Below are 27,689 nucleotides of genomic sequence, written 5' to 3' on the forward strand. Positions count from 1 at the left end.
GTAAGGGGCATACAAATGTGCGGTTGCTTCTTGTTGCTTTGACAAAACGAGGATATGTATGTGTATGTGTATGATACTTTGAGGGCCGGACAGTAGCTGTACAGTTGACGTTGATGTGGGAGAATGGAAACAATGTCAGAAATCCTCTTCTAGTGTTTCCCTTTTGGCAAAGAGGAGGCATTTCATTTGTTTAACCCTTATTTAACTTGGCATGTCAGCGAACAAAACTTTACCCAGTTACTTAAAATGAATATTTTATTTTTTCTTAGAATAAAACTATCCATGTAAGATATCAGATGAAATATGGATTTACATACATATTTATTTTTCTGTGACCGTACATTCGTAAGAGTGAGTGAGTGTGCAATTCTTTTTACTAACATCTGGAGCTGGTGTTCAAGACCTCCTCCCCTGCCCCCTCCTTTGAATACCAACTGTGTTACATCAAGATGCAGGGGTCCGGATTCTGTGTGTGTGTGTGTGTGTGTGAGAGAGAGAGAAAGAACACAGCTGTGTGACTCCATGTATTATCTGCAGAGCTGATAATATATTCAAATATTGTCCTTGTTAACCCAGAAGACATTGACCTGACTGTCTCTCTGCAGACGTAGTTTGACTCACCAAACCAAATGAATTCTCTGACTTGTTGAAATGTTGTCTTTGTCACTGTGTCATGGATTCAGTTACAGTGCTTATGTAATTTGATATAAAATAATAAGAAACGCCTCCTTATCCATATTCTCAAGTTTCAGTCTGGTTTTCAAGCAAAGCATGGCACTGAGCAGTGATGTTCTTGAAGGGCTGGCCCTGATTTTATTTAAATTAAGCGCTGCATTTGATACAATAGATCATAATATCTTAATTTGTCTTCTAAAATACTTTGTAGGACTTGCAGACACTGCTCTTGAGTGGTTTATCTCTCAGTTTACCGCCCCTCTCAACTGTGGAGTACCTCAAGGCTCCTTGGTCCCCTTCTGTTTTCTGTCAACTTTATGTATCTGTAAAATCAGCAGTCTGACATTCTTAAAAACTGTCTAATAACTTCCCCCAATTCAATGAAGAGAAATCTAAAATAATACTGTTCGGGCCATTAAACACATCTGGTTCCCTCTGTTTAGACTTGTGTCATAAATTTAGAAGTTATTTTGACTCTCATCCAACTTTTGATTATCAGGTCAATAAAATAGTTTAGTACTTTTTTTTAATCAACTTCCTAATGTTTTGAAAATTAGTTTATATCACTCTATGTCATATCTATGACTGATTATTGTAACTTGCTGTTGACCTGCCTGTTTGGCAAAACCTGCTCACGCTTCAAGTTATACAGAAAGCTGCAACCAGTCTGTTAACAGTAACAAGAAATAGAGATTGCATAACTAACATTTTAGCCTCTTTGCATTGGCTTTCAGTTGATTAGAATTGATTTTTAAGGTTTTACTCTTTACTTTTAAAACACTCCATGGTCTGGCTCCAGCATACATTGTGAGCTTTTGTGTAGATGTGTACCTGCACTCAACCTCAGATCCTCCAACGAAACTCTTTCTGTATCTTTTTTGTGTCTGTTTTTGCTTTTTTTCTGTGCAGTACAAATAAGTTAATTATTATTAAGAAGCTGTAACATTTCTTTAATGAGTTCCTCCTATCCACAAATTGTAACTGTTGTAATTAAGACGCTTGACCCAAATCTTCAGCATTATTTATAGATTGCACTACTTTTGTATAGCCTTTACTGGGTCAGAATATGGGAAAACAGGCCTGCTATCTCCTGACATCTTTGAATCATCTGGGACTGATACCTAAAATCCCTTTTTGATATCATTAGCACTGATATTTGGTCAGTTCCTATAACAGATTTTGGGGTTTATCCCAACAAATAATGTCTGGAAACATACCCTCACTCTGCTTCTCTATCTCCATTTTCTTGATCTCATCTTTTAACTATCAGTTGTTGGATGTGGGAATATCAGTGGAGCGTAGGTCGGCTGTAGCCAGGCCGAGGATTGATCGATGTGCTGCCCACACAACAGCGTCGCCAACAAATACGAAAGAGAAAGAGAGAGGCAGGCAGCAAGAAATTCTTCATTGCTACACCTCATCATTGCTGATCAAGAAGTCCTTGAAAGCAGTAAAGAGAGCTCTGCATCCTGTGTGTTTATGATTTTGCAAGCACACACTCGACTTCAGCCATGTTGCTGTTTCATAATAGCTGTTTCACTGTTATTCTCACTCCTGATCACTCGCCCGTGTTCAGTCCCTACACATGTTCAGTTTGCATCTGCTCACTGCTGCACTCACAGCTGTGAGCCAGCATACATTCCCACACAGCGATCTACGCAGTGTTCACACACACTTTAAAAAACACACTCAGGCGTTGGTGTTTTGTCCCACTGGCCCTGCTCTGTTTCACTCGGCTCTCACATCAGCATCTTGGATCAGTTTAATTGTAGCCTTCCTTTTCTCTGTTAAGGGGAGTCAAGTAGATGTGATGGGAGAGGGGCTTTATATCCTTATGGATCAACTGGGAATTTTAGAGATGCTTGACAAACAAGAGGGGGAGGTTTAGTTTATGTGTGTGAGGTGAGGTTAGTGTGCATTAAAGTATGAGAGAGGATGTGTGACGTGTAGCAGTAGACAGGAATCCCCTCTAATTGATTCATCATGCTTAGGAAAGTGGAAGAGAGAAATGTAAATCCATCTGTTCTCTCTTGCACACACACACACACACACACACACACACACACACAGAACTACATAAATCTTTGGCCTGATGTCATCTGTGAGGCCTCCCCCACAGAGCATGTTTGTGTCTTTATGCTGTCACATGTGAAGTACCTCTTCACCTCTCTGGAGCCCAGAGGTTTAAATACACACACATATACAGCTGTAACTAATAATTATTTTCTTTATCATTCAGTGTTTGGTCTATAAAATGACAGAGATGGACACAGGGTCCAAGGTGACACCTTAAAATGATACCCTTACTGACACTTATCAGCCGACATACACAATAATACTGGTACGTGTATCAGCAAGATAAGATAAGATAATGTTGTCTGCTGTAGCTCTACTTCAAATGTCTTTTGTCCAACCCACCATCCAAAACCCAAATATATTCAGTTTACCATCACAGAAGTCTAAGAAAATCTGTAAATATTCTCATTTGAGATGCTGTAACCAGATCATTTTTGCTTACAAAATTAACTGTTTCATCTTGACACACTTCATACACACACATTTCTTACATAGAAACACTTAACCCCCACCACCACCTTATACTCTTTAGATTCTCAGCCTCTACTGCACCAAGGGACGAGGGATATCTGCCACACACTGATAACAGGGGTGTGGACACACACATTACATCACCAACATCAACTGCTGTCCTGTCACACACGTGAAAAACAGAGGTAGAGGGAAAAACTGACAAGAACTTAATGGAAAAAAACACATTTTAATCTAATGATAGACTTTAAAATCTCACTCCCTCATTTGTGACACACACACACACAGTCATAGCAGCACACAACTGCTGAATATATCAGCATTGCCAGCAGCCCACACAATTTAAATTGACATTTAAATGCAATACCACTTCCCTACATGTGAATGTGTTGTAGCATGAGGCTCTCAAAGATAAGAGCGGGGCAGAAAATGGAGAGAGTGAAAGCGTTAAAGAATTTGGGCAGAAAGAAGACATGAAATACCATGACATGGAGGCTGGAAGAGTTCTGTGTAAAATAAATGAAGGAAGAATGTAGAGTGTAGAAAGATAGCGAGAGACAGATGGTTTGCCTTCTTTCCTCTCTCGCTCGCTCTTTCTGTCTGTCTTTGCATAGTTTCACTAACCTCCTCATGATATGCTCTGACCGTGAAAAGGAAACAGACACCAGCAGATATGTTCAGACACTGTTATTGTACAGTAGGCTGAAATTAGCAACAGCTGATTAACAGTCATTGTGGATCGATGAAGGAAAGAGCCAGTTTCGATGTAGGTCAGTGATCTGGACGAGGACATTAAGTATTTTGGATGATTTATTTGTCTACATCAGTGATTTTGATCCTTTTCCTTCTGCAGTGTCCACCAGCAGCATGAAACAGGTCCATGAAAATTCGATGAACTTCAGGCAGCAGGTTCTCATGGAAACTAAAGCTGTGCTCTCTCTCTCACAGAAAGGCCGAATCAGCGTGACATGTACAGACACTTGTGTTGCCAAAGCACTCATGGCATAAGTCACAAAAGCCTCATAATGAGAAAGTAGCTTAATTATGGTCCTATTTAGTTTTAAATGTGGTTGCTGCAGATTTAAACTCAAGCAGTCAGCTGAGGCTATTAATAGGCTGTGTTTTTTTTTTACAGAAAATGAGAAATACACATTTCTATCTGGAGAACAACACAATGAGTAACAAAAACACTAATTTTCCCAATATGTGATCTGCACAAAACTCAAAAATCTCATGTTGATGCAGTGTGTTGGTGTGTGTAGATCCCTAGTAACACTTCAAATCCCTCTCAGCAATTCCACACACGGCCTGTTCAGAGCCACAGCTGACCTGAGAACAGCCAGAGCAGAGAAATGCCAGCAACATGGAGACCTATTTGATTCTTCACGTTACTGTTGTGCAAAGCAGAGCATTTAGTTCATGTAGCTAGTGAGCTAAAACTGCAACTTCTGTGCACATATACAGCTTGTTTTTACACATTTCGTTTTTATCAAAGGGTCCCTCAGACTGTAGTTGCTGTAGTTTGCTTTAGACTTTACAGCATGAAGTGACACTTTGGAGGGTTGTGGGGAGGCATCAAAGCATCTTGTTCTGCGCTAATAATTCATACAATAAGTCAAGCTGAGTGCGTTCACATCTATCGTGATCTCATCTGAGCTCAGTGACAGTTCAGCCTGGCGCTACGACACCCTTTACTGTATGATTGCACTCACAGGGGTTTTGCAGCTTTTCACTCATCCTGACTGTTCAGCTGCAGGCATCTTGAACAGGTGTGACAGGTGACAACAAACATCAACATCCATGCCTGCTTCATCAGATATTTAGGTCAGTATGGCAAAAGTATTTTACATGCAGCTTATTTCAAGTTTTCTCTCAACATTACAATGCAATTGCAGGCTAGTAACTCACATTTCTCTTGTTAGCTGTATTCATAGTTTGCATAGTGAATGCAAGGAATTTAATACATTTTTTTCTTGATGTAGCCCAGTTGCATTATTTCTTTTGCCTCTAACATTGATTTCTCAGTCTTTGAACCTTCTAGGAAAAGAGAAATGTTGCCTCTATATTTAAAAGGAACTGACATTCATAAATTTACTACTGCACTTCTGAGAAAATAAATATTCCTGCAGCACATTCCTGTATGAATGGCAGTGAAAATAAAGGCATGGTGTTGGCCTTCAGAAGCATAATAAGTACAGACAGTTGAGAAGTTCGCAACAAGACACGAAGAGACTCTCACTCAGGAGGAGGAAGAAATGTGCAGGTTGACTTGAGTTAATTTTACTGTATTCCAATTCATCACAAAGACACCACATTCATTCGTGCTGATTACTGATACAGGATATGAAAATCTGACTCAGGAGTATTGTGACAGTGCAGCATGTTGAATCATAAGCCATGACTCGTCCGTACTCAGCTGTTGACTTTTACAACATGTCATCCCCTTATGCATATTCTTTTGGTTGTTTATTTGTATTTTGTTGTTGATGAAATGAAGTCTTGGTTGGTTTTAAAGAAGTGGTTTGACATTTTGGGAAATTTATTTTTCGCTTTTTTGCCGAGACTTAGTTTAGAAGATACCACTCACATATTTGTGCGATAAATATGTAGCTGGAGCCAGCAGCCAGTTAGCGTCGCTCAGTATAAAGAAAGCAAAAGAACTCAAGAAAGTTGGGGGTAAATAAGCCTGGATTCATCCAAATGAAACAAAATCCACCTAGCAACACCTCTAAAACTCACAAATTCACATGTTATATCTTGTTTGTTGAATTCCAACAAAAACCGAAGTATTAAAATGTCTGTTTAGGACAATTTCCTGGCTGGCAGAGACTCTTGGATGCTACTGCTCCCGGCAAAGAAATAATCTGGCACACAACTCCCCGTAATCATGGCGAATTGTAGTTTTTACTTTGATTATGGACACATTAAACAAACAAGATATAATGTCTTAATTAGTGAGCTACAAGGACAGAAGTAGGCTAGCTGTTCCCCCCTGTTTCCAGTCTTTATGCTAAGCTAGGCTAACCGGCTGCTGGCTCCAGATATGAAGGTGGTATCAATATTCATACTGAACTCTCAGCAAGAAAGCAAATGAGATCTGACATTTCTTTGAATGGGGATATTTCCCAAAATGTCAAACTATTCTTTTAATCAGCTGAATTTGTGATCCGATCTGACTATTGTCAACAGAGTACAGTATGACAATACAGTATGTCAGTTTTCCAATCTGATCATGTTGCTCCTTGACTCCTGCTCCTCACTTTATCCTTCCAGTTTTCACTCTTGCTTTTACACATTCAACATTCCCCTTTCACTCACTCCTGAGTTATGATCTCAGGAAACACATAAACAGCAGGTATCATACGTAACACACACATACACACACTCACACTGCAGCCGAGCAGGGGACTCAGCAGGTCATGACCTGGTAGAGCAGCGTTGGACACACAAACACACACACAGCCAGCCTTCGTTTCACAGAGCAGTTACGCAATACACCACAACATCATTGGGACAAACTGTTGATTATCAAGATCTCTGGTGAGTCCTCGTGTCCTCATGTTCTCTCTGCTCTCTCTAGCCTTTCTTCCTGTCCTCCACATGCTGTGCATCATCTCCTTCTCTGCCTGCCCGATTTCTCTTCATCTTGCTGAGTCCTTCTCTCTTCTGTTGCTCACTCCTGCCTTCTTTTTTTCCTATCCCCATCATCATTTTATATTTTTACAAGCTCCAAATCCCTCTCTGCTTTTCTCCAGCTGCCTGTCATTTCCTTTCTCTCTTGTTCCCTTCCCACTCCTCTCTCTTTCTCGCCCACTGTGAACTGGCCAGATCTGCTCTTTTTCTCTCTGATTGAGCAACACTTAAAGCAGCTGCATGTGGCACACACACACACACACACACACACACACACACACACACATATACATACACACTCAGTTTGAGGGTAGCGCTGTCATGGCCAGAATGCCTGACACGCAGCAATTTTCTTAATTTGGTAAATCCCTTTTAAATGATCCACATATGGGCTTTGGTAACACTTTTGAATCAAGCTGTCACACATACACAGGGCAATGTCAGTATGCACAAAACTCTTCAAAAGATTTAAACCTCCATGAAATCTAGAGATAAGATATGTATGCAGTCTATATGTTTCTCTCACCTCATTTTGAAAAGCTCTACACCTCCTCTCTCTGACAGATTGAGCTGGTTATACTGGTTCCACTGCTGTCTTCATGGCAACTGGTTATCAACCATGACATCAGAAAAAGTCCCACGTGCAACTGTTGTTTGTACTTCACCGGCGTCATGCAACATCAGAAACGTTTCCATTCAATCCCCCATTTTTAATTAGATTTCTTAGGTGTTGTAGATAAACTCGGCTTTGGGCCGACAGCCACCAGGCTGTTCTGCTGCTTCCAGGAAACGTCCCTTTGTGGGCATTTCAATCATCTTGTTAATCTAAATGCAGAGATGCAATCTGTTTTTTATTAACCCTAACGCTGCATGTTCCAGTCAAAAGGTCAGCATCCTCACCAGCTGAAAAAGGAGCATCAATTTAAGTACAGTATTTGTAAAAATGTAATTAATATGTTATGCAATCAAACACATTTGGATCATTTGGATGCTTACTATTTAAAAACATACTTGGACAAGCCAATTGTCCAAAAGTGAAACAATTGGTCATTTGTTACAGGAATACACTAGAATGTATCCTCCAACTTGATTGACATTTTATTGCAGCAGAAGTCAATGTTTTCAGTTGTTTTGAACACTGTAGACTTATGATAGTTTCTACATGTACCAAGTTCAGCTGGGAAACAGGCTGTCGACTCCATCTGAATTTTTCCGAGCTGAGAAATAACATTAACAAACTGGGATACAGTTTTTAGGTCATGGAAGAACTCTCGTCGAGTTATGGAAAGTCATAAAAAAATTACATCAGCTGTTTCAATGCGCTTTTTGTTTAACTGCAGATTGGATTTTCCCTCAAAATGCTTTGATACAATTAATGCTTTCTTGTGTGTTTAACCTCAATACATATACATGCTTGTTATAAGGTTCTCTTTTACTTTACCTAGTGCTTGCATTCAGTATTTATCTACAATGGTAAGTTTGTTTGCAATACAAACACGTTAAACCAAAAATAGTTTCTAAGATGTTCTATGCTGGCACTCTAAGTCGTGCGCAAGACCTTGTCACATCTGCCTTTAGCAAACCAAACGCAGCAGGAAAAACTGCATATTTATGACTCAGGGCTCAAAGGAAACTTGACCTCCTGATTTATTAGAATGGGGATATTAAGTTAACGATAATCCCCGATGGGAAGCATGCAAGTGAAAGCATTGTTGACAAAATGCCTTACATGCACGCATGCACACACACACTGGATTTAAAGTTTCTTTGTAGCGACTAAAAGACACGTACTACAGCACACGTGCACACAAACACACATGCATGCCCAAACACACTTCATTGTGCTCTGTGCCAGCCGTGAGCCAACCATCCTTGGCTGTGAAAGGGTTAAGAGCGGTCATGATCCAACCATCGCAGTAGGCCACCGCTCAATTATTCAACAAGCTGCGATCTAGTTTCATCAACTGCCAACAGCACTGCCAGCGGTCACATGCAGAGGGAAATATACACATGCGTCTGTGTGTACAGATAGACACAAATTAAACATAACAACAACTGGTGTGTCTTCATTCTCAGTCATACACCACATCATCTCAGACTGGTCCCATCAAAACTCACAGATACAGTCACAAACACATGCGGACACTCCACAACTGCAAGAAACAATATTTTATTTTATACATCAATGATGACAAATCATGAGTACAAATAAGCGAATACAAAAGTGTAAGTGTAATGAATAGATCAAACGGTGTGTTTGACATGTCCGGCTAACTAGCTTACTACATACAGTGGTTCTCTTGTGACATTAAAAGTGAAATACCAACAATAAAGTATACATCTAAGCTCTGTCTTGCTCGTCCAAATATGTAATCTAAGTAGCTACATACTTGTGACTTGTATTGGACCACATTTACGTTGCTTTGGACAAAAGCGCCTACACACGTGCCAAATGAATAAATGTAAACAGGATTGTGCCCGATTGAAATAATACTCTGATCTTACATTTTGTAAGATCAATTTCTGTTGGTGAGGATGCTGACTCTTTGTCTGAAACATGCAGCTTTAGCCTCAGTCTTTTAGCACAATATCATGTATGGAGCCATCAACAAGATTCTCTTATTAAAACATGTCAGCTGGAGAAGCTAACGTTAGTTTAATCAGCCAGTTAGCTACGGCTGTAAAATGTGGTAGTGACAGTCGCTGGCTAGAAATTAAAAGGTGTTTAAAAAAATGTACGTCACCAAGAATTTCGAGCTGTAAATCTGCCCGTGTTAACCCCTTATGTGGCGTGTGAAAACTGAAAGCTTGCCAGGCATAGTAACAGTAACTAGGGTGGGCAGTGTTTAGTGAACAGTGAATTATTTGTGTGAATTGAGCTCAAATTTATTTGCGATTGCTTTTGCAATGTGGCAAAATGTCGAATTTCTAATGTAATCAAAATTGCGTAACCCAAACACAGAGTCAAACACAAGTCTTGTGTGTACGCGGTTCTCTCCCCCACATGTACTCACAGAGACCGGCAGAAACAAAGGCTGATTGTGACAGGAAACTAAAGGAATTCATGGGATGGTACTTTGACAGCATATCCTCTCAGTGTGCCACAGTCAGGAGGTCAGTACGTGTGTGTGTGTGTGTGTGTGTGTGTGTGTGTGTTGGGTCATCACACTCCATAATGTTCTGCTTTGGGTATGAAATAGTCCATATTGTTTTCCTTATAGAAAAGAACTCTGATTTATTGCAGAATTTTCCATGTGAACTTGTTTTGAGTAGTGCTGCAGTAACATTCATGCGCCTGGAACAAAACATGGATGCTGTGTTTTCCCAGCGGTTCCTACTGCTTCTCCTCCCATTGGGACTATGTTTGGAAAAAAATGTGCGATGCTGATAACTGACTACTTTCCTGATGACAAGTGAGTTTGCTGACAAAGGGGGAAAGCATTACGTCTCATTTTTCTGTCTTTCCCATCAACATATTTTTCACAAAAACCATGAAGTTTTCAACACCCACAGTTCAAACAAACATGATGACCACAGTTCATTTGATGGCCTCTCAGTTTGGAGAGGTTGTGTGGTAACTTCAGGCCCTCCAAGCCCCTTTTGCTGACAAATCTTTCAAACCAGGACTCTGTCCTTTACACTTTCACACACAAGTCAGACATCTGCCTCCATCCACCATCAGTAAAGTGGAAAGTGTGTAAACTTTCACAATTAAGCTTGCACAGATCAAACCCACAGATGTGTGAAGAATCCAAAATGCACTCTAACGTCAAAGACTCAGACTCTAAGAGATGGCACAGGCCCCAGGGGGTGATTAACGGGGTGCGGACAGACATTGAGAGGCAGTTGGAGGTTAGATTGGCAGACACTTGCGTCTCCCCCACATAATGACTCCCAGCTGTGCTATACTCTCACTGTTTATGTTAGAGGAGTTCCACTGCAAACTCTTTCCCTCCCCATCGTCACTAACTGGAAACTTCTGTCGCCTTGATTTTTCTGTGTCTCTCTGTTTATCCGCCTGCTGTGTTTCTCTGCATGCACTTAACTTGACGGTTTCTTTTCTTGAACTCTCTCTCAATCCTCTCGCTGCATCTAATTTTCTGTCCCTCCCACACACACTCTCTCCCTCCTTGCTTGTTCCCTTTCTCCTCTCCCTCTTTCTGTCATTTTTCTCCTTTCGCCGAGATCCCAGCATGCTAATACATTTCATTTTAGATAAATTTTTCTCTCCCTTGGAAGATCTACCCCTCTCGCCCAACTCAGGCACTTCCTCTCCAGCCAGGAAAAGGAGGATCAGGAGGGAGTTGTTGTTACTCTCTCTCTCTCTCTCTCTCTCTCTCTCTCTCCCCCTCCTTCTCAGGGCAAGCTGCCTAGATGACTGCTACAGTACCCTAAAGAATTCAGTGCCTGAAATTATATGTTGCCATCTGTGATATGTTTTTACAGTTGAGGGGTAGAATTGGAGGCACTGTTGTGGTGATCGAGGCTCAGCCACGATTCCTAAGATGCATTTGCAACAATCGTACAGGAAGTTGAAGGGGAGATAGAGTTCGGAGAAATTACTGATAAGTTAAAAAAAAAACAGTTTTAAAAAAAGTTGTCCTCTTTCTTTCTGTCAGAATAAATCACAAACCATCTTCTCCTCTCTACACACCACAGTACCTTTGTCTCTCTCTCTCACCCTGCCCACATACTCCATATGTATTTTTAGCAGGCACAAGCTGGACCATGACGGTAGCTTCACATATGCAGTGGAAACAAAAGACTTCTCATGTTGCGTAATACAATTGAAGATCTGTCCTGTGCACACAACATGTGTACTGAATGTAGACTCATATTGGTCATATTGGTCACTTGACACCCACTCCCAGCTACCTGTTTGGTACCTCTACAGTTAATATCAGCTGAGGTTACAGAGCTGGCCACCAGCTATCATCCCGCTCGCTGCACATTTTCTCCTGTGTGTAGGTGGAGATTCAGTGTGATCACACTGGAGAGCTCGAGGCACAATTATACAGGTTCTATAAATGTCTTCATGCAGGCTGTTAGAGCTGTCAGTGATGTGCTGCAAATGGACAGTTTCCCTCCAGAAAGGAATACACTAATAAAAACATCTCTTCTATGACTGAATGACACTGCAAAATGAAAACATAAAAAGGAGAATAAATCTGTAACTAACAAAGAATGATGTACAGGTAGTGAGATTCTTTGAGGTGTATTTTATCTCATTCACAGTAGAATTGCATTCCTTTATAATACAGTAACCATTAGTGCCTTGAAGTGACACTCTACACACATTTTTTGTGTAAAACTTTCACCCCACGGGCTTGAAAGGTGGTTGTTCTAAATAGCAAAGCTATGTGTCACCTGCTGTGTTCACATGCAGACAGTAGAATGCCCCTCAATCTTTCTACGCATGCTGCACCATTTAAACCTCTTTTATAGGCTTTTAAGCAATGTAAATACCAATGTTGTGGTGTGTTTTATATCTACTTCCAGCTGAGAGTGATCGTATCTCTCCATGGAGCTCTTGTGGTTCTTTCACATTTTTTTGTCATCATGAACTGACGGGTGAACCTTTTTTTATATTTCACCTATATTACCCTGTTCTCCCTACTCTAATGTTGAACCACAGTTGTCTAACTTTGGATAGTAATTCCCTTCATAAAATATGTTATTGCTTTTATAAATGGTGAACTATGCAATGTTATGTGAGCACACTGCTTCATTTGAGTCATACTGGTGATGTTTGTACACAATGACTTGTTGATAAGAAAAAATTACCAAATAACCAAAGTTATTACCACGACGCAAGCATTACAACTCGAGCTTGAACCGAATCAGTTTTAGTTTGAACTTTGAGAGGAACATGCAAAAGGATCATTTCACTTATTAAAGTCATTGTCTTCCAGGATGATGCCCACACCCAGGCCCAGTCCCAGTCACGGCCCCAAGTGGACCCGTCCGAGCTCGTTCCACGTCTATGCCACCTGGTGCGGTCCGAGGCGGGCTATGGCTTCAACCTCCACAGTGATCGATCCCGGCCCGGACAGTACATCCGCTCCCTGGACCTGGGATCATCTGCGGCCCGCGCTGGGCTCCGGCCACAAGACAGGCTGATTGAGGTAGGACGGAAGGAGGAGCAGAATTTTTGCAGTAATATTAATAATAGTGCATGCAAAAACACACCAAAAACTGCATGCAAAAACACACCAATGGAGCTTTTCAGATTTCTGTCAATAGCTTTCTCATTTTTTTATTGTAAACTCTTCAGACCAACTTTACATTCATCTGGGCCTCCTCCCATTATGTAAAGAAAATGCATGCGATATGGCACAATGCGCTTCTGACTATGAAAACTTCCTGTTCTATTTCCAGTGTTCATTTCCACTAAGACCATTAACAGGTACACAGCTTTTATTTAGACTTAGTTTAGACCTCCTTTTTCTTTTTTGTTTAGTTTGTTTATATGGGGTTCAATTACAAATCAGTTTTTTATTGTTTGATACATTTAGGTGGTTCAAATATTGTAACGGTCAAACTTATACATACACATGAGGAGTATCGATGGCAATAGAAAACAATTTAACACAGAAAATTAAGCAATCTAGATGTTTCCTAACAACTTCTAGTGCAGGTCCGAATACAGATACAATTACAGATGTTTGTGTGACATAAACAGATACAGCGTTACACCCCCCAAAGTGTGTGTGTGTGTCTGGGTGGTGGAACAATTCGGAGTGTTTTATGTGTGTACATAATAAGATGTTAATGGGGTGAGGGGGAACCTCCACAGCAGTGCTGATAAGCTGGAAGGAATTTGGTTAGTAAAAAGTGAGTGAGTATTATGTGAGTCTTGTCATGCAGACATGTAGATCATGAAAAATGAACACACACTAATGAGGTGATTATTGATAAATGATTCTGGGTTAGTCTGGTACATGTCAGAGAATTGTATGATTGACTTGGTGTGAGAATATCCCTCGAGAGGCCTCTTGTAAGCCTTCATCATGCCACTTTGGAGACGTTTTTCTGTATCTTTGTAGGTGTGTGTTGCTGTGTGCCTACACAGTGCACACACGTGCCCACATTTCCACACAACTATTCAATCCATTACCTCCAAATAAATCTATATGTACGCTTAGAAGTCCACCTCTTGAGCATTTACTCCATGACACACCAACACACAGTTCTGCCTACCCTTTTCCAGTGAAAGTAGCTATTGGCTGCTAATGTAACTCATTTATTTGTTTATTTAAACACAAAACAAGATGTAAGATAGAGAGAGAACAGCTGAATGCACAAGCTTGCTGGAGACTAACTAAATCCAACAATAGTGCAAATAAAGATCAGTCATCTGTGTATGATTCTAGATCATCAGGACCAACTATATAGAGATTTTGTCAAACTGCTTCATCACTCAAATGTTTGCATTGGTCCAAAAAAGTAGCTTTTGCTTAGAACAAAGCTATTAGGAGAGTCTAAAGCTGTAATTAAAACAGCAGGAGTCACACTTGTGTCTGCTGTCAGGCCCCTGTTTCTAACGATACCAGACCTGAAGCCTGGACTCAATCTTCAGTGTGTGTCAGGCTGGAGAGAGAGAAGAGGCCGGTCATGGGCGAGAGGGGAGTCAGTTATAAATCAGTCTGATCGCAGGAGCTGACAGCGGGAGAGAGATGGGTGTTTATGTCTCTTCTTATAAAATAGAGAGAGAAGTGGAGGTAGACTGTGCGTGTTGGATAAGAGAGAAAAAGCAGCAAAGAGCAAAGATACAAAGACAAGAAAGAAGAGAGTGTCAGACGGTAAACTAAGACACTATCACAAAGTCTCTGTCACACACAGAACCAAATACATTTAAGTGGCAATTTAAGTCTCATAAAAGTTGAAGGTGATTTATTTAAATCTTCAATAGGGGTGAGGAAATGAAAGGAAAGAGTGTGGGTGTTCAGTCAACTTTCCCCTGGTTAACAAAAAAAAAGCATGCTGGCAGTAATATCATCATTTTCATTATAAGCAGTTTTTCATGAGAGTGTACACACACACAACATTCACCCTTCATTCCCATGACCTTTGCCCTCACTGGCTGTACATCAGGATCCAGACCAGGCTGCAGAGCAGGCCAAACAGGACTCCAGGATCTGATAGTAAAGTTAGACAGAGTTCATTTAGGACCCCCCAAAATGTAAAGGAACCTGCTTGTGGTTTTGGATGTTTTAGACAATTTTCTCATTTTTTTTGACTAACTTCTTACCTTCCAGGCATCTGTTGGTTCCATTTGATAGCAGTTCATAATAAAATATCTTAAAATCAACTTGCAGAGACTTGAAAGTTAGATAATCCTTCACAGTTTTTATTAAGATATTTTGTTGAAAAATCAAACACAGAAGACAGTAACGCAATAGTTTTGACATTTTGGTAAACAGGCTTATTTGCTTTCTTGTCGAGAGTTAGATGAGAAGCTCGATACCCCTCACTTGTATGTAGCTGGAACCAGCAGCCAGTTAGCTTAGTGGTGGTATAAATCTTCTCATCTAACTAAGCGAATAAGCGTATTTTCCTACATGTCAAACCATTCCTGTAAAGATGTTGCTGTTCAGCAGCCAAACTCTTGAGTCTTAGCTGTTGGAGTTTCTAGAGAGACATCACAAAGATGATGAAATGTTCGCTGTATCTACAGGATCACCAACAAATGTAGGTAATCACAATTTGATTTTCAAATCTTAGTGAACTCAATGAATGGAAGCCAACTTCAGCCTGTAAGGTATGAAAAATGTCAAAACTTTATGATATACTTGAAATGGTTGAAATATAAATTGTGGACAATATGTCCTTAATGGAACAAAATATGAATAACCATCATTCTGGTCCTGTAACTATGATCAGGACCACTATGCAGAGCTGCAGTTCAAAATCAAAATAAAAGTCAGAAAGAGGCAAAATGTTGTTGGTCACACTACAGTGGCAATCTTGGCGTCAGAAGAGATGATCTTCTGATGCTCTACTGGAATATTAGATGGCTGGTGAGAGTGTGTGGGAACATCCTGTAGCAGGTCACTGGTGACAGTAACAGTCCACCACCTCCCTACAACTCTCCATGGAGACATAAACTGAGGATCACATTTACATGCACACACACAGATGAAGTTGAGGAGTTTTGTTTGCATGATGTACATGTGCTCACACTGCCAAAGCAAAGATCTTAATATAAATTACATAGAAATGAAATAAGATGTCTGATAATAGTAAAATAGTAAAAAAAAAAACACAGCTTCTCCAAAGTGGGGATTTGCTGCTTTTATCAGTTTTATGTCATTACAAACAGAATATCTTATCTTATTAAAGCAAGACATTTCAAGACGTCATATTGAAAATGTGATGGACAGTTTTTGTTATTGTCTGACATTTTAAAGACGAAACAGTTAATCAATTAATCGAGAAAATGATTCTTGTTTAGTTGGGACCGGTGTGTGTGTGTGTATGTGTGTGTGTGTGTGTGTGTGTGTGTGTATGTGTTTACACGTTGATAATTGCAACCGTCTCTGACCATGCGTCAAGACAGCGCTTGTGTTATCTGTCAGCAGCTTGTTAGAGAGGTGAACAACCATGACAGATCTCTCTCTCTCGCTGTCTCTCGTTGTCTCTTTCTCTCACCACGCCCCATTACGCTGGAGGTGTATCAGCAGCTTGTAGTGAGAGCTCAGCTTGGCAGAAGCTATGACACCAGTGAATGCCTCATCAGTTTCTCTGCTCCGCCTGCGCTCAGCAGTGCATACTCTGGACCTCTCACAAACTTGAGGGTGACATCAAAGAACATGATGCTGACTTTTCAATAGTACCCAAAACACACGCTTGAGGTTAATTTCATGACAGCCCACAAAAAACAACACACACACCCGGAAATGTTGTTTTTAACCATACTTCCATCACAGCTCTGGGGACGTCAGTGTCGGTCCGTCCAATATCTCAATAACTGCGTCACATTTTTCACTTATCCAGTAAAATATCTGAGTATCTGCTAGATGGATTGGCACAAGATCTTGTACATATGATAAATCCTTATGATTTTGGTCCTCTTTCCACCATGAGGTTCACATGTGTAGTTAAAAGTGAAATGTCTCAACAACTATTGGATGAATTGCTATAAAATCTGGTACACACATTCATTTCACCCTCATTATGGATTGTAATAACTTTGGTGATACCTTAACTTTCCTCTTGCAAGTCAAAGTTTCAATTTGTCCAATACTTTGATTTATGACCAAATACCCACAAAACTAATGATATTCCCATCAGCCTCAGTTGTAGTTTGTGTTTAGTGCTAATTAGCAAATGTTGGAATGCTACCACACTAAACTAAGATGGTTAACATGATAAACGTTATACCTTTTTAGCATTGGCATATTAGCATTGTCATGTTCATCATTAGCATTTAGCTCAAAGCACCGCTATGCCTCAGCACAGCCTCACAGAGCGGCTAGCATGGCTGTAGACTCATAGTCTTACTCTAATTGTGGTCAGGCAAGAACCTATATCCATCATTTCAACCAAGAACTGGTGTCCTTTGCTGAGTCATCACCATGAAACCTTTCTACTCTTGATTTGGCATCAATGTGCCACTCACTCTTTCCACTGGAAAAATAACAGTTGGTATGGGAACATTACATTCCCACTAATTTATCTACCAAAATCAGTTTCTGATTTAATTTGAGGCAACAAATATGCTGTGCAGTTGTTGAATTGCTGAATTATAGATAAAGCATTGTCTATAATAGCTTGTTTAACAATGTCCTGGGGTTTCAACAGGCTTCAGCTCATGTCAACATCTAAATCACATCTAATTCTTTGCAAAGCTCAACTGGAGACCGAGGAGTTAAAAGTCACTTGTGTCATTCACAGATGTGCAGATTTGAAATTGTTTGTTTTGATCAATCCAAGGTTAGTCTGTGGCTGCTGTTACACACACACACACACACACACACACACACACACACACACACACACACGAACCACATCAAAAATGCGCCTGTGGACTTCAGGTGGCTGGACCCTCCATGACTTTGATGAGACACACACTTAAACACACACTAGTATCAAGAGGTTCCCTGAGGAATAGTCACATGAGAAATAAGCGTCTGTACTGTTCCTACACCGTGTATTAATTAGCCCAGTGGGCAGAGAGCACAGTGTATTGTCTTGTGTGGGATGGACTGTTAATGAAGGGCTGTGAAACATGACACAACACCTGTTGTTTGGTCGAACACAAAGATGCTTGTTCTCTCTGTATCAAACTGTCTGTCCGTGTCCCCGGCTGACTGATGATGTCTGTTTTATATGTCTGCCTGCCTGTCTGTCTGTCTTATCTGTCTGTCATGAGAGCAGGGAAGAAAGGATATGTTAGAGATTTTCCATCTGTTGATTCCACTCTTCCTTCATGTTTCTTCTGACTCATTTACAGTGTGGTCTTCCTTCCTTCCTTCCTCTCTCCCTCTCTTGATCTTGTTTTCTCTTCCTTTCTTCCCTGAAAGCACCTATTTGCCTACAGTCATATTTTCTACATTTATTTCACCCCATTTTCCTCACCCACAAACAAGAGCTAAAAGCTCATTTTAGTTTAGAGTTTGCACTTTGATCTCTCTTCCTCTGCTTTACTAAGTCCCATCTTGTCATAAGCAGTGAATTTTAAACAAATTCACCCTCAGGACTCTGACACCTGAAACCCACACAATAGCCGGAGCCCAGGAGAGCTATGAATAATTGATTGTGTACCAACATTAACTTGGCGTGGCGCAAAGCTACCTGCCTCAGAGAAGCCAAAGTCTAGACAAAGCTGTTGAAACGCAGGTCTCCAAACGCACGCAGCATCCAGATAAGAGCAAGCAATAACAGGCTATTGTGTTTTGCTAGCTAGGGGTAGAGGTAACACATAGATGGTCAGTCGCATGCACACATATTCATTATGTCCCTCTCTGTTTTCTGATTGTTGTAGCGCAGGTCCTTCTTTTAATGTTGTAAATCATAACTCATACAGCTGCATGAACAGCTGTTCTTAACACTCTCCTGAATCGATGTTGCAAGAATTCACAATTCAAAACACGAGTTTGAGTAACATTGAGTGGTGCAGGCGCTCTGAGAGTCAAGTTGAACAGTGTATAATCAGTACGTTGTTCCATAACTCCACCTGCTGGACAACTGAGGTAGCACAGGCTCTCAGCATTGTATCCAGTATGTCAACAAAGAGGGATTGAAGTAGGTTAGTTCAGGTGAGATTATAGTTGGAAAAATCTGATTTGGTTGCTTTGAAGTCCCCAGCAGAAATCCGAATCTTGTTGGTGTGGGTCAGTACTGGTCAACCATGCCAACATGTTTTGGTATTGTTCATGTATTCAGCCTTTTTGGGCTTTTTGGAGTCTCAGTATTATTATGTCTCGTCTCTGTCTTTGTATTTTGGAGAATGCCTCCCAGAGAAACCCCCCTGCTGTGGACATCTTCACAGACACTGTCAACTATCTATGCCCCATGGAAAAGATTACTTTTTAAAATAATGAAGTGGGATTGTTACTCTCAGTAAGCAGACACTGATGCAAAAATAAACCTTGTTTGGCTTTTGCTTTCAACAGACAGTGCCTAAATCCCTGTGGACCTCCACTATGGCTGGCAGAGGGCATATAAAATCACCTTAAAGCCATGTTTTACTACTAATACTGTGTAGAGATATAACAGTGAACTTACAAAACAATTGAAATATCTCCTTCCTTCCTACCAAAACCCCTTTCCTTTTTGTCTCTGTGCTCTCCAGGTAAACGGTGTGAACATCGAGGGCATGCGGCATGCAGAGGTGGTGGCCTTCATAAAGAAAGGAGGCGATGAGACCTGGCTGTTGGTGGTGGACCCAGACACAGACGAACACTTCAAGAGGAGGGGCGTTGTCCCCACAGTGAGCCATCTCAAAGGTACGACTGCACTAACAAAAGGTTATGTGTTACGTATATCTGAGCTTTGAAGTAGGTTGTGGTCATATCATATTAGGAAGTGATAGCACGTATTTTACTGCAAAGAACGAGGTTTTTATTTTAGAGGTCCATCATTTTTTAAGAACATTTCCTGGAAAGATCTATGTAATTTGGTACTAGATACTGGAAAACAGAGACAAAGTTTTATTTATTTTACAGTTAAGTTAATTGAGTTTTGAGTTTATAAGCAATTGTTGATTTCCAAATTAATTTCCTTGAAAGAAAATATACATTACTACATCATAACCATTCAGTTACTTTGGAAACTTTATTCTCCACAAATGTCCTCCACCAAAATGTTTTTACGCTCACTGCGTTCACTCTCGTCTCTCCATGATTCCTGAATTGATGAAGATGAAACATTGTCAGACCTTAAAGTACATCACAACAAACCTTGCAAGACTTCCATTTGTTGACTGACGTCGCATTCCTTTGAATATGATCTATGTATAAAGATTATGAAGATTATACGAGAGTGTAAAACAACAATTTATGGGCTTGGACAATATTTTCTTCACTCAGCGCCTTCTGCATGCGTTGTTTGTTTGTTTTCTCAGACTACGATGGTCCGTCCATATCCAACGGCTCCCACAACCCTCAGATCAACGGCAGCTCCACCACACAGTCCATCAGGTCCACACACTCCGACCTCAGCAGCCAGGGCAACAGCACACAGGTGGGTGTGGGCATTCATATTTGGTGCTGTGTTTGGTCCTTCACATGAAAGTCATTACCCTGAACATCTTTCCATCTTCATTAATGTCTCCTGTCTAGCTGGCAGATGATGAGGGCGGCCGGCTGTTGGACCCGTTCGCTGAGATGGGCCTAAGCGCTACGGCAGCAGAAGAGAAGATGAAGGTCCATGCCAAAGAAAAGAAGAAGGCGCCGCAGATGGACTGGATGAAGAAATACGAGCTGTTCAGCAACTTTTGAGACATTCTCCTCCAAGGACACTTCAAACACCAAAGGACAGAGATAAGAGCTCTTTGTAGCCCTCGGCGTGGACGAGTTAGTGTTGTCGGAGAACGTCCCTCTTAGATCATGTTTTTTCTTAGAGAAAGAACCAAGATCCCCCATACAGCAGAAGATACTTTGTTCCTGGAATTAAATGTGACAAAAGGAAAAAGTTGTACAATGGATTTGACTTTTTCAGCCACTTCAGAGACTCTTAACAGCCACATTTTTCCTCGTCAAAGCGCTGACTGACTGCAAAAACTGTGCATACTTTGCTAAAATCACACTGTTCAGAAGAAAGAGCATCTTAAAAAGCTTCACATACATGTACGTCTATCAGATGGGAGTATTGCAAGCAAGTTTTCACACATTTGCCTCAATCCCTATCACTTGTTCACTACTTTAATCATCCCATTCTCCCCATTCCTAGAAACTTGTTTCAAGCTAATGAGCTTATTTTTATATTTAAAGTAAGTATAAACAACTATTAAAAAAACAGTATCCCATCATCATGGACTGCATTTTAAAGAGTTTTATGGACACTGTGACATTAATGATTGTGGACATTTGTGGGAGTTTTGGCCCGTCAGTCAGAGGAAGCCCAAAGTCGGCAGAAGATCACTGTGAAAGAGTTGAGACCCTCCACTCCAGCCCACGCACATGTTTGATAATAACCACTGGCAAGGAAAAGGATGGCTGTGTGTACTGGTTGTGTGTATCCTACATGTATTATTACCTTTACATAGAGCTAAACTGATCAGCAGATCAGCCTTGCTTTATTCAAAAAGTTTTCATGTTATCATAATAAGTTTATCACCACTAACCTCTTTTCCCAAAGTGCTCCAGTGCACATGTGCACAACAAAGGGAAGCACCACTGACATGACATGTATTGAAGAAGAGAGGAAAATTTCTCAGGAGACATAGCGCGATGAATGAGTTGAATATTGGAGAAGGCTTGATGTGCACAGCAGAGGGTAAACTTACACCACAAATAGAGGCCCCTTTTTGGCACTTCGAATACACAGAGTAGATCCAGGCCGTTTTATGGTGGTTGTTTCTGACTATGTCTTAGCTTGGAGCAGTAACTTCCTGTGGTCTCCACTGGCAGGTCAGAGCCAAGAAACAGTCCGGCACATAACCCCATGTAAAACTGCAAATTGTCGTTTTTACACTTGTTTTGTACAGATTAAACAAATGAGATATAACGTGTTAATTAGTGAGCTTTAGAGGTGCTGGTAGGAGGGTTTTCTACCGTTGGACAGAGCGAGGATAGCTGTTTCCCACTGTTACTGCTTTGAGCTAAGCTAACTGGCCATGCAGACGTGAGAGTGGTATAGATCTTCTCATTTAACTTTCCACCAGAAAGCAAATAAGAGTATTTCTTAAAATGTCGTACTATTTCTTTAATTAAATAAGGGTTCAAAAGTGCAGCTAGCATATTTGAGGGTAAACCTAGCCATAAAAGAAACACACAGCAGATAGTAATATGTTGGGGTGAAGGGATGTGATCAGCTACAGCATGAGCTGAGTGTGAGCAGGTTGTCGGGCAGAGGGAGCGTAGAGCAGTGCTGGAGAAGCACACAGTGAGGTCAGAGATGCTCTGGAGGATCTAGTGAGAGACGGTGGGAGCCATGGAGCTTACTGAGGATTATTATATACACATACAGGGACAGCTGTCGTGCACATGCTCACACACATTTGGAGCGCAATGTGTGTGTGTGTGTAGAGAAAGTATACATGCCACAATCCGAGCAATGTTGATGTAATGCATTACAACAAGTGTTGCAAGTTGAAGAAATGTCAGTCATCTATGTGGACATCTTGTCTTTCTTTGTACCCATGTACGCCCTTACTCGTACTCCATTAAACATCAGTCTGTGTGTGTGCAGTAGGGCTCATTCTGTATGTTCAGTCACAGTCACAGCAAAAATAAACTCTTATGTTACCATGGCTGATGTATATACAGTAAAAGCATACAGTATATATGGCAGGTTGCATTTTTTCAATAAAGTGTGACAATGGCGTTTTTTGAATACATTCAATTGTTGTCGTCTCTCGTGCTTTCTCTGTTCTGTCCTCCGTCTCCTGTAAGCTCAACATTTTGTTTTCCATCACTCTCATCTCATTTTCTCACATTCATCCTTTTTTATTGCTCTCTCTCTCTCTGTTACTACAATATCTCTCATTTGCTCCCGTTTCCTCTCTTTCCCTCTCAACCCCCGCTCTCTCTCTCTGTGTCTCTCTTGCTGAGGATTACGCCGGCATAAAGTTTCAGCCTGTTCTCCAGCAGCCAGCTGCTGTCAGCTTTCAGGCCACACAAAGGTCAAAAAGAGGTCACAAGTGTTTTTGTCTGTGTGTGTGAGACGGAGACAAGTGTGTCTGTACTTGTGTATTTCCATTGTCTGTGTTGAGGTGTACAGTATGTCGTATTTTTTGTCTGTGTCTGCATCTTCATTGATTCTGTATGTATTTATTCTTATATAGACAGTCGTGGAAGAAGTACTCAGATACTTAAGTAAAGTACTTATACAACAATATAAAAATACTCAATTACAAGCAAAGGACTATCATTTAAAATCCTACTTATGTAAAAGTTCAGAAGTTTTATCAGCAAAATGTATACCAAGTTTCAAAAGTAAAAGTATTGGGAAATATTTTACTGTTGTAGCTGGTTTTAACTGCTGTATATACAGTTTGGTAGTTCTGTCCAGTGGTCCTAGGGGTCCGACCCCTCCAAAGTGTGACTCGATAAATCAGAGGGGTCCTGAAATGATTAATGGGGTAGAAAACAAGACACAACAATGTTCTGCTTCACAAGTGTGTATTTATGTTTTGTACTTTGCTCTATCTGTGTTTGTGAAATATTGGGTAATTTGGGCCTTGAACAGTTATTTAAGTGAAACCATCTGAGAAGTTTAGAGGGAGAAACTGCTAACAACTCATAAACATCCAACTATGATCAGCCGGTTAGTCAGGGTCATCATATATAGTTGTTCACATGTGGCCCAGTACACTAATTGCCATTATGACACTTATCCAAAAATGGACAAGCACAATATATCAGTCAGTTAGGAAGAAACAAAAAAATAACAAAACAAAAACATCACACACAAAAATACTGTTTGTCCACTAGGTGGCACACCATCAGCATTTAGCATCCAGGAAGTAAGCCAAACCTCAGTAGCGTGAGGCTGTGGGTACATCCAGTGCCCTACCTGATCTTTGTCGAAATGTAATGCCACACGTGGGCACATTATCAAGCTCCCTGGAGGTTATGGCAAGGCCGAGCTGTGACGCCAGCACATCAAAGGACAGGCCCAGTTCAAAGCAGTCTGCAATTTCAGAGCAGTAAAAGCAAGAGAACAGAAGCAGAGAATAGAGCCACAGGTGGGCACTTTCTGTTTAGCCTGTCTCAGCCAATGCAGGCATTTATACTTACTATTGATGATAGATGATTGCTTGTTTCGCACCCTAGGTTTCTGTTCTCCTGCAGGCTCCTGGGCTTTAATTTAAGATTTCCATACAAACAATTTTCACCTGCACTTTTTCAGCCTTACTTTGAGACTGTTTTTGTGCCTCTGTCCTCTGATCCTGTTCAGTATCCCACAATCCCACCCAAGTTAGAGTGCCACCCATGTGACAGTACCAGGGCTGCCTGGGATGCAGCGGTGCCCGCAAGGAGAGAGAAACCGGGGGGGGGGGGGTAAGGGAGGGGGGGTTGCATCCCCATGGCAACTGTGTGTTTTTGTTAGCGCTCGTGAGTCAGACAAGCAGTGACTCACAGTCAGGAGGAAACACACACACACACACAGGCACATTCATACTCACACTCCCACTCACTCGAAGGGAAGCCAAATAAGGACAGCTACACCAACATGCACAGAGAGGGAGAGCAAGAGGGCAGGAAAAAGAAAAGAGAGGGGAACGAGTTGGATCATTTTTGCTAACCCAGAAAAATCAAGAAAGGAATTAAAGAAAAGGAAAAGTTGCAAGAAAGAAGGATGAAAGGAGCAAAAACAAACAGCCTTGATAGGAGAGTGCATGCACCAAAATGGAGGGAAGCCGAACAGCTAGAGGGCACGAGTGCGGGCACATACCCTCTCCCAAGAGCACCCTTCACATGGGTGGGGGTAGCGGAAACACACACACAGACACACCCAGTTTGTGCACACCTTGGCTTAACTTGCTAAACCACCCATTTATTGTCTGACGCCTACACATTTGGGAAGGCCACCTGGTTTTGCACAGCATACTTTGTATTTATTTGATTTTGCAAATCTTTTTTTGGTTGACAAACTGGAAAAAAGAAAGCAGTTTAACAAAGCTGAGCCAAGATGTTTTTCAGACTACAGAGCTGGTCATGTAATGTTTTTGCATTGTGAAAATGAGCAGTTTGGTTATTCCTGTGTTCGTCATCTCCGTCCCTTCTGACTGATGGGTTTATTTTCCCATGACCTGTTGTGTGAGAGGAGATGACTGACTTTATTTACACTGAGGAGTCTGCAGGTTTATGTGTGTGTAGGCTGTGATTTACATTCAGTCACAGACCATGGCTCATCCCACACTAAATGTGTGTTTTGGCTACCGTTGACCCCGATAGTGGATCACGCAGACCCCTCATTGTCCCTGCAAAGATGTATCTGTGTGTTTTTACTGCACCATAAAAACTGATGTACTGCGAGTTCTCACTACTCCACTTCACAAAGTTGACAACTAACTTCCACTCAGCAGCTTTATCACTCCCTCTCTATACCCAACATTTTTCTTGCCATCTTCATTCACTTCAATTGAGTGAGTTTAATTGACATGACATAGCTTTGGTACTAATACAGTAAATAATGACCCACAGTAGTATGTTATCACCATTATCTAAATTATAACTTTCTAAATTCTTTCACAATTTAAAACAAATCAAATAAATATGTCTCACTGTCTCTCACTTTGTTTGTGTGCAGCTTTCACCTACTTGCTCTCTGTACCTCTCCAGTGGCTGAAGTTCAGCTTAAAACAGCCAATCAGAGCCCAGGGTTGATAATCCTTCTTGTCAGCTTTATCTCCGCAGAGATAACACGCTAGAAGTATCACCTGTCCTCCAACGGCTGTGGGTTGTTTCACGTAACCTGCACCTTTTTTTAAATTCTCCTGTCTTTTTTTGGGGGGTGGGGGTGTCACATACTTGACTTCGAACAAAGCTCCGGTTAAAAACAAGATGCCTTTCTTGATAAAGATCTTTTTATGATTAAAGACAGATCCTCCCTCGTCTGGTTTCCTCCCTCCATCTCTGCTCCCACATACGACAGGTGAGCAGCAGGTGGAGAAAGCATGGCATGGGGGTGGGAGGTTTTATGGGTTGGAGAAGGGGGAGGGTCAAAGGTCACCGCTAAGTGGGCATGCCAGCTGGGAAGAAAGAGCGTTGGAGGCTGATGCTGGAGCCGGGAAGCTAACGAGGGAGGGCGGAATGTGGTGCAGAGCTGTTAAGGGTACAGGAATTGGGGAGAGTGTGCACGCCTGTTAACACACAAGTGATTAATGAGTCGGAGGAAGTCACCCGGCCGTGTGTCACTCCAGATGATGTCAGCGGTTGAACGGAGGAACAGAAACACCATATGGCCACAGATAGGCTTCCTCTCTCGTTGACCACCACAAACAAACACAGAAAATGACTGTCTTACATGTACAGTACACTACTTTTAATCAGTTCCTCAAACCGAAAAGACAACACATCCATAGACCGGTTTCACAGCTATTATTAAATAGCAACTAATTTGTCCTGATGGATCACTTCTCTTTCTTCTTCCTCTTTTTACAGCCATTAACAACATTGCTACCAGCATTTGATTCATAATAAATTATTACTGCAGCTGCTGTCGTTAACCTGTTTCAATCTTTCTCCTCCCGCCGACAGGGAGGGGCGAAAGACAGAAGACACTGTGATGATACTTGGCATATCTGTTTTTAATCTTTCCTTCTCTCTCCTTGTTTCGCATCTGTTCAACGGGGTTTCACCACCAGCCAGACCCCCAATAGCTGGACCGCTCTTCATCTGGCCCGGCTGGTTGGTCAGCTGGTTGGTCAACAGACTGATTGGCTGGATGTCTGATTGGCTGCCTTGCTGGAAGGATGGATGGATGGAGGGATGACTGGCTGTCTGTGTCAGCAGAAATGCCAAGCAGCCATGAGGGATTGGATGGAGGCGCCACTATCAGAAAGGGAGTTAAGGGAATGGGAAGGAGTCACATCACATAAAAGAGTTGAGGGGTTGTGTAAGATAATGAACTGGCGTTGAGTGCAAGATGTGAACAAGTGAGAGGGGCAGCAGTGAGGGTAGTGAGGACAGAAAGAAAAGCGAGCAAGGAGGGGGGTTTGTAAAGGTGGTCTTGGCTGGATATTTTTAGCATGTGGAGTGGGAGAGGGCGGTATCTTCTCAAGGGGTTTTTCCAGAGGAGTATATTTAGAGCTGGGGTGTGTAAAAAGACAGAGGGAGAACAGGAGGGATGTGCACTGTACACTAATGCCAGTCTGATGTAAGAGTTTGCAATAGGACCACACACATTCCTTGTATTCTCTCTGCGGCACGGCCCTCGCTTTATCTGCCTCTTACTCACTCACATCTTGTCCACTCACTTGATCATATAGAACACATACCGTATGCACGTAACACATCCTATACATAAATAAATACAAATCCAACACACACACACGATGTTTTTCACATGTCAACTCACACTCACAAAGGCCTCTCTCAAACTCCAAAACATGCAGTGTACACACACATTCTTGACCCAGTTTTGAAACAGGGGAGTAGCTTCTCAAGAGTGAACGCCCTGCAGACAGGTGGAACATTTAAAACGGTCGATGCCCAACAGCT

The 27,689-nt window shown here is 41.4% G+C and overlaps 1 protein-coding gene across 1 annotated transcript in view; it reads left to right on the forward strand.

Annotated features, from left to right (window-relative positions):
• Positions 1–21,096, forward strand: part of LOC139300233 (Na(+)/H(+) exchange regulatory cofactor NHE-RF2) — a 29,517-nt gene extending 8,421 nt beyond the window's left edge. The window contains exons 4-7 of the mRNA XM_070923255.1: positions 12,768–12,980; positions 19,652–19,805; positions 20,423–20,541; positions 20,640–21,096. Of these exons, the coding sequence (XP_070779356.1) occupies positions 12,768–12,980; positions 19,652–19,805; positions 20,423–20,541; positions 20,640–20,798 (645 nt within the window). The 3' untranslated portion in view covers positions 20,799–21,096. The remainder of the gene's footprint in view (positions 1–12,767; positions 12,981–19,651; positions 19,806–20,422; positions 20,542–20,639) is intronic.
• Positions 21,097–27,689: the final 6,593 nt, after the last annotated feature.

The sequence above is a fragment of the Enoplosus armatus genome, chromosome 17 (genome assembly GCF_043641665.1).
Source record: "Enoplosus armatus isolate fEnoArm2 chromosome 17, fEnoArm2.hap1, whole genome shotgun sequence".
NCBI lineage: Eukaryota > Metazoa > Chordata > Actinopteri > Centrarchiformes > Enoplosidae > Enoplosus > Enoplosus armatus.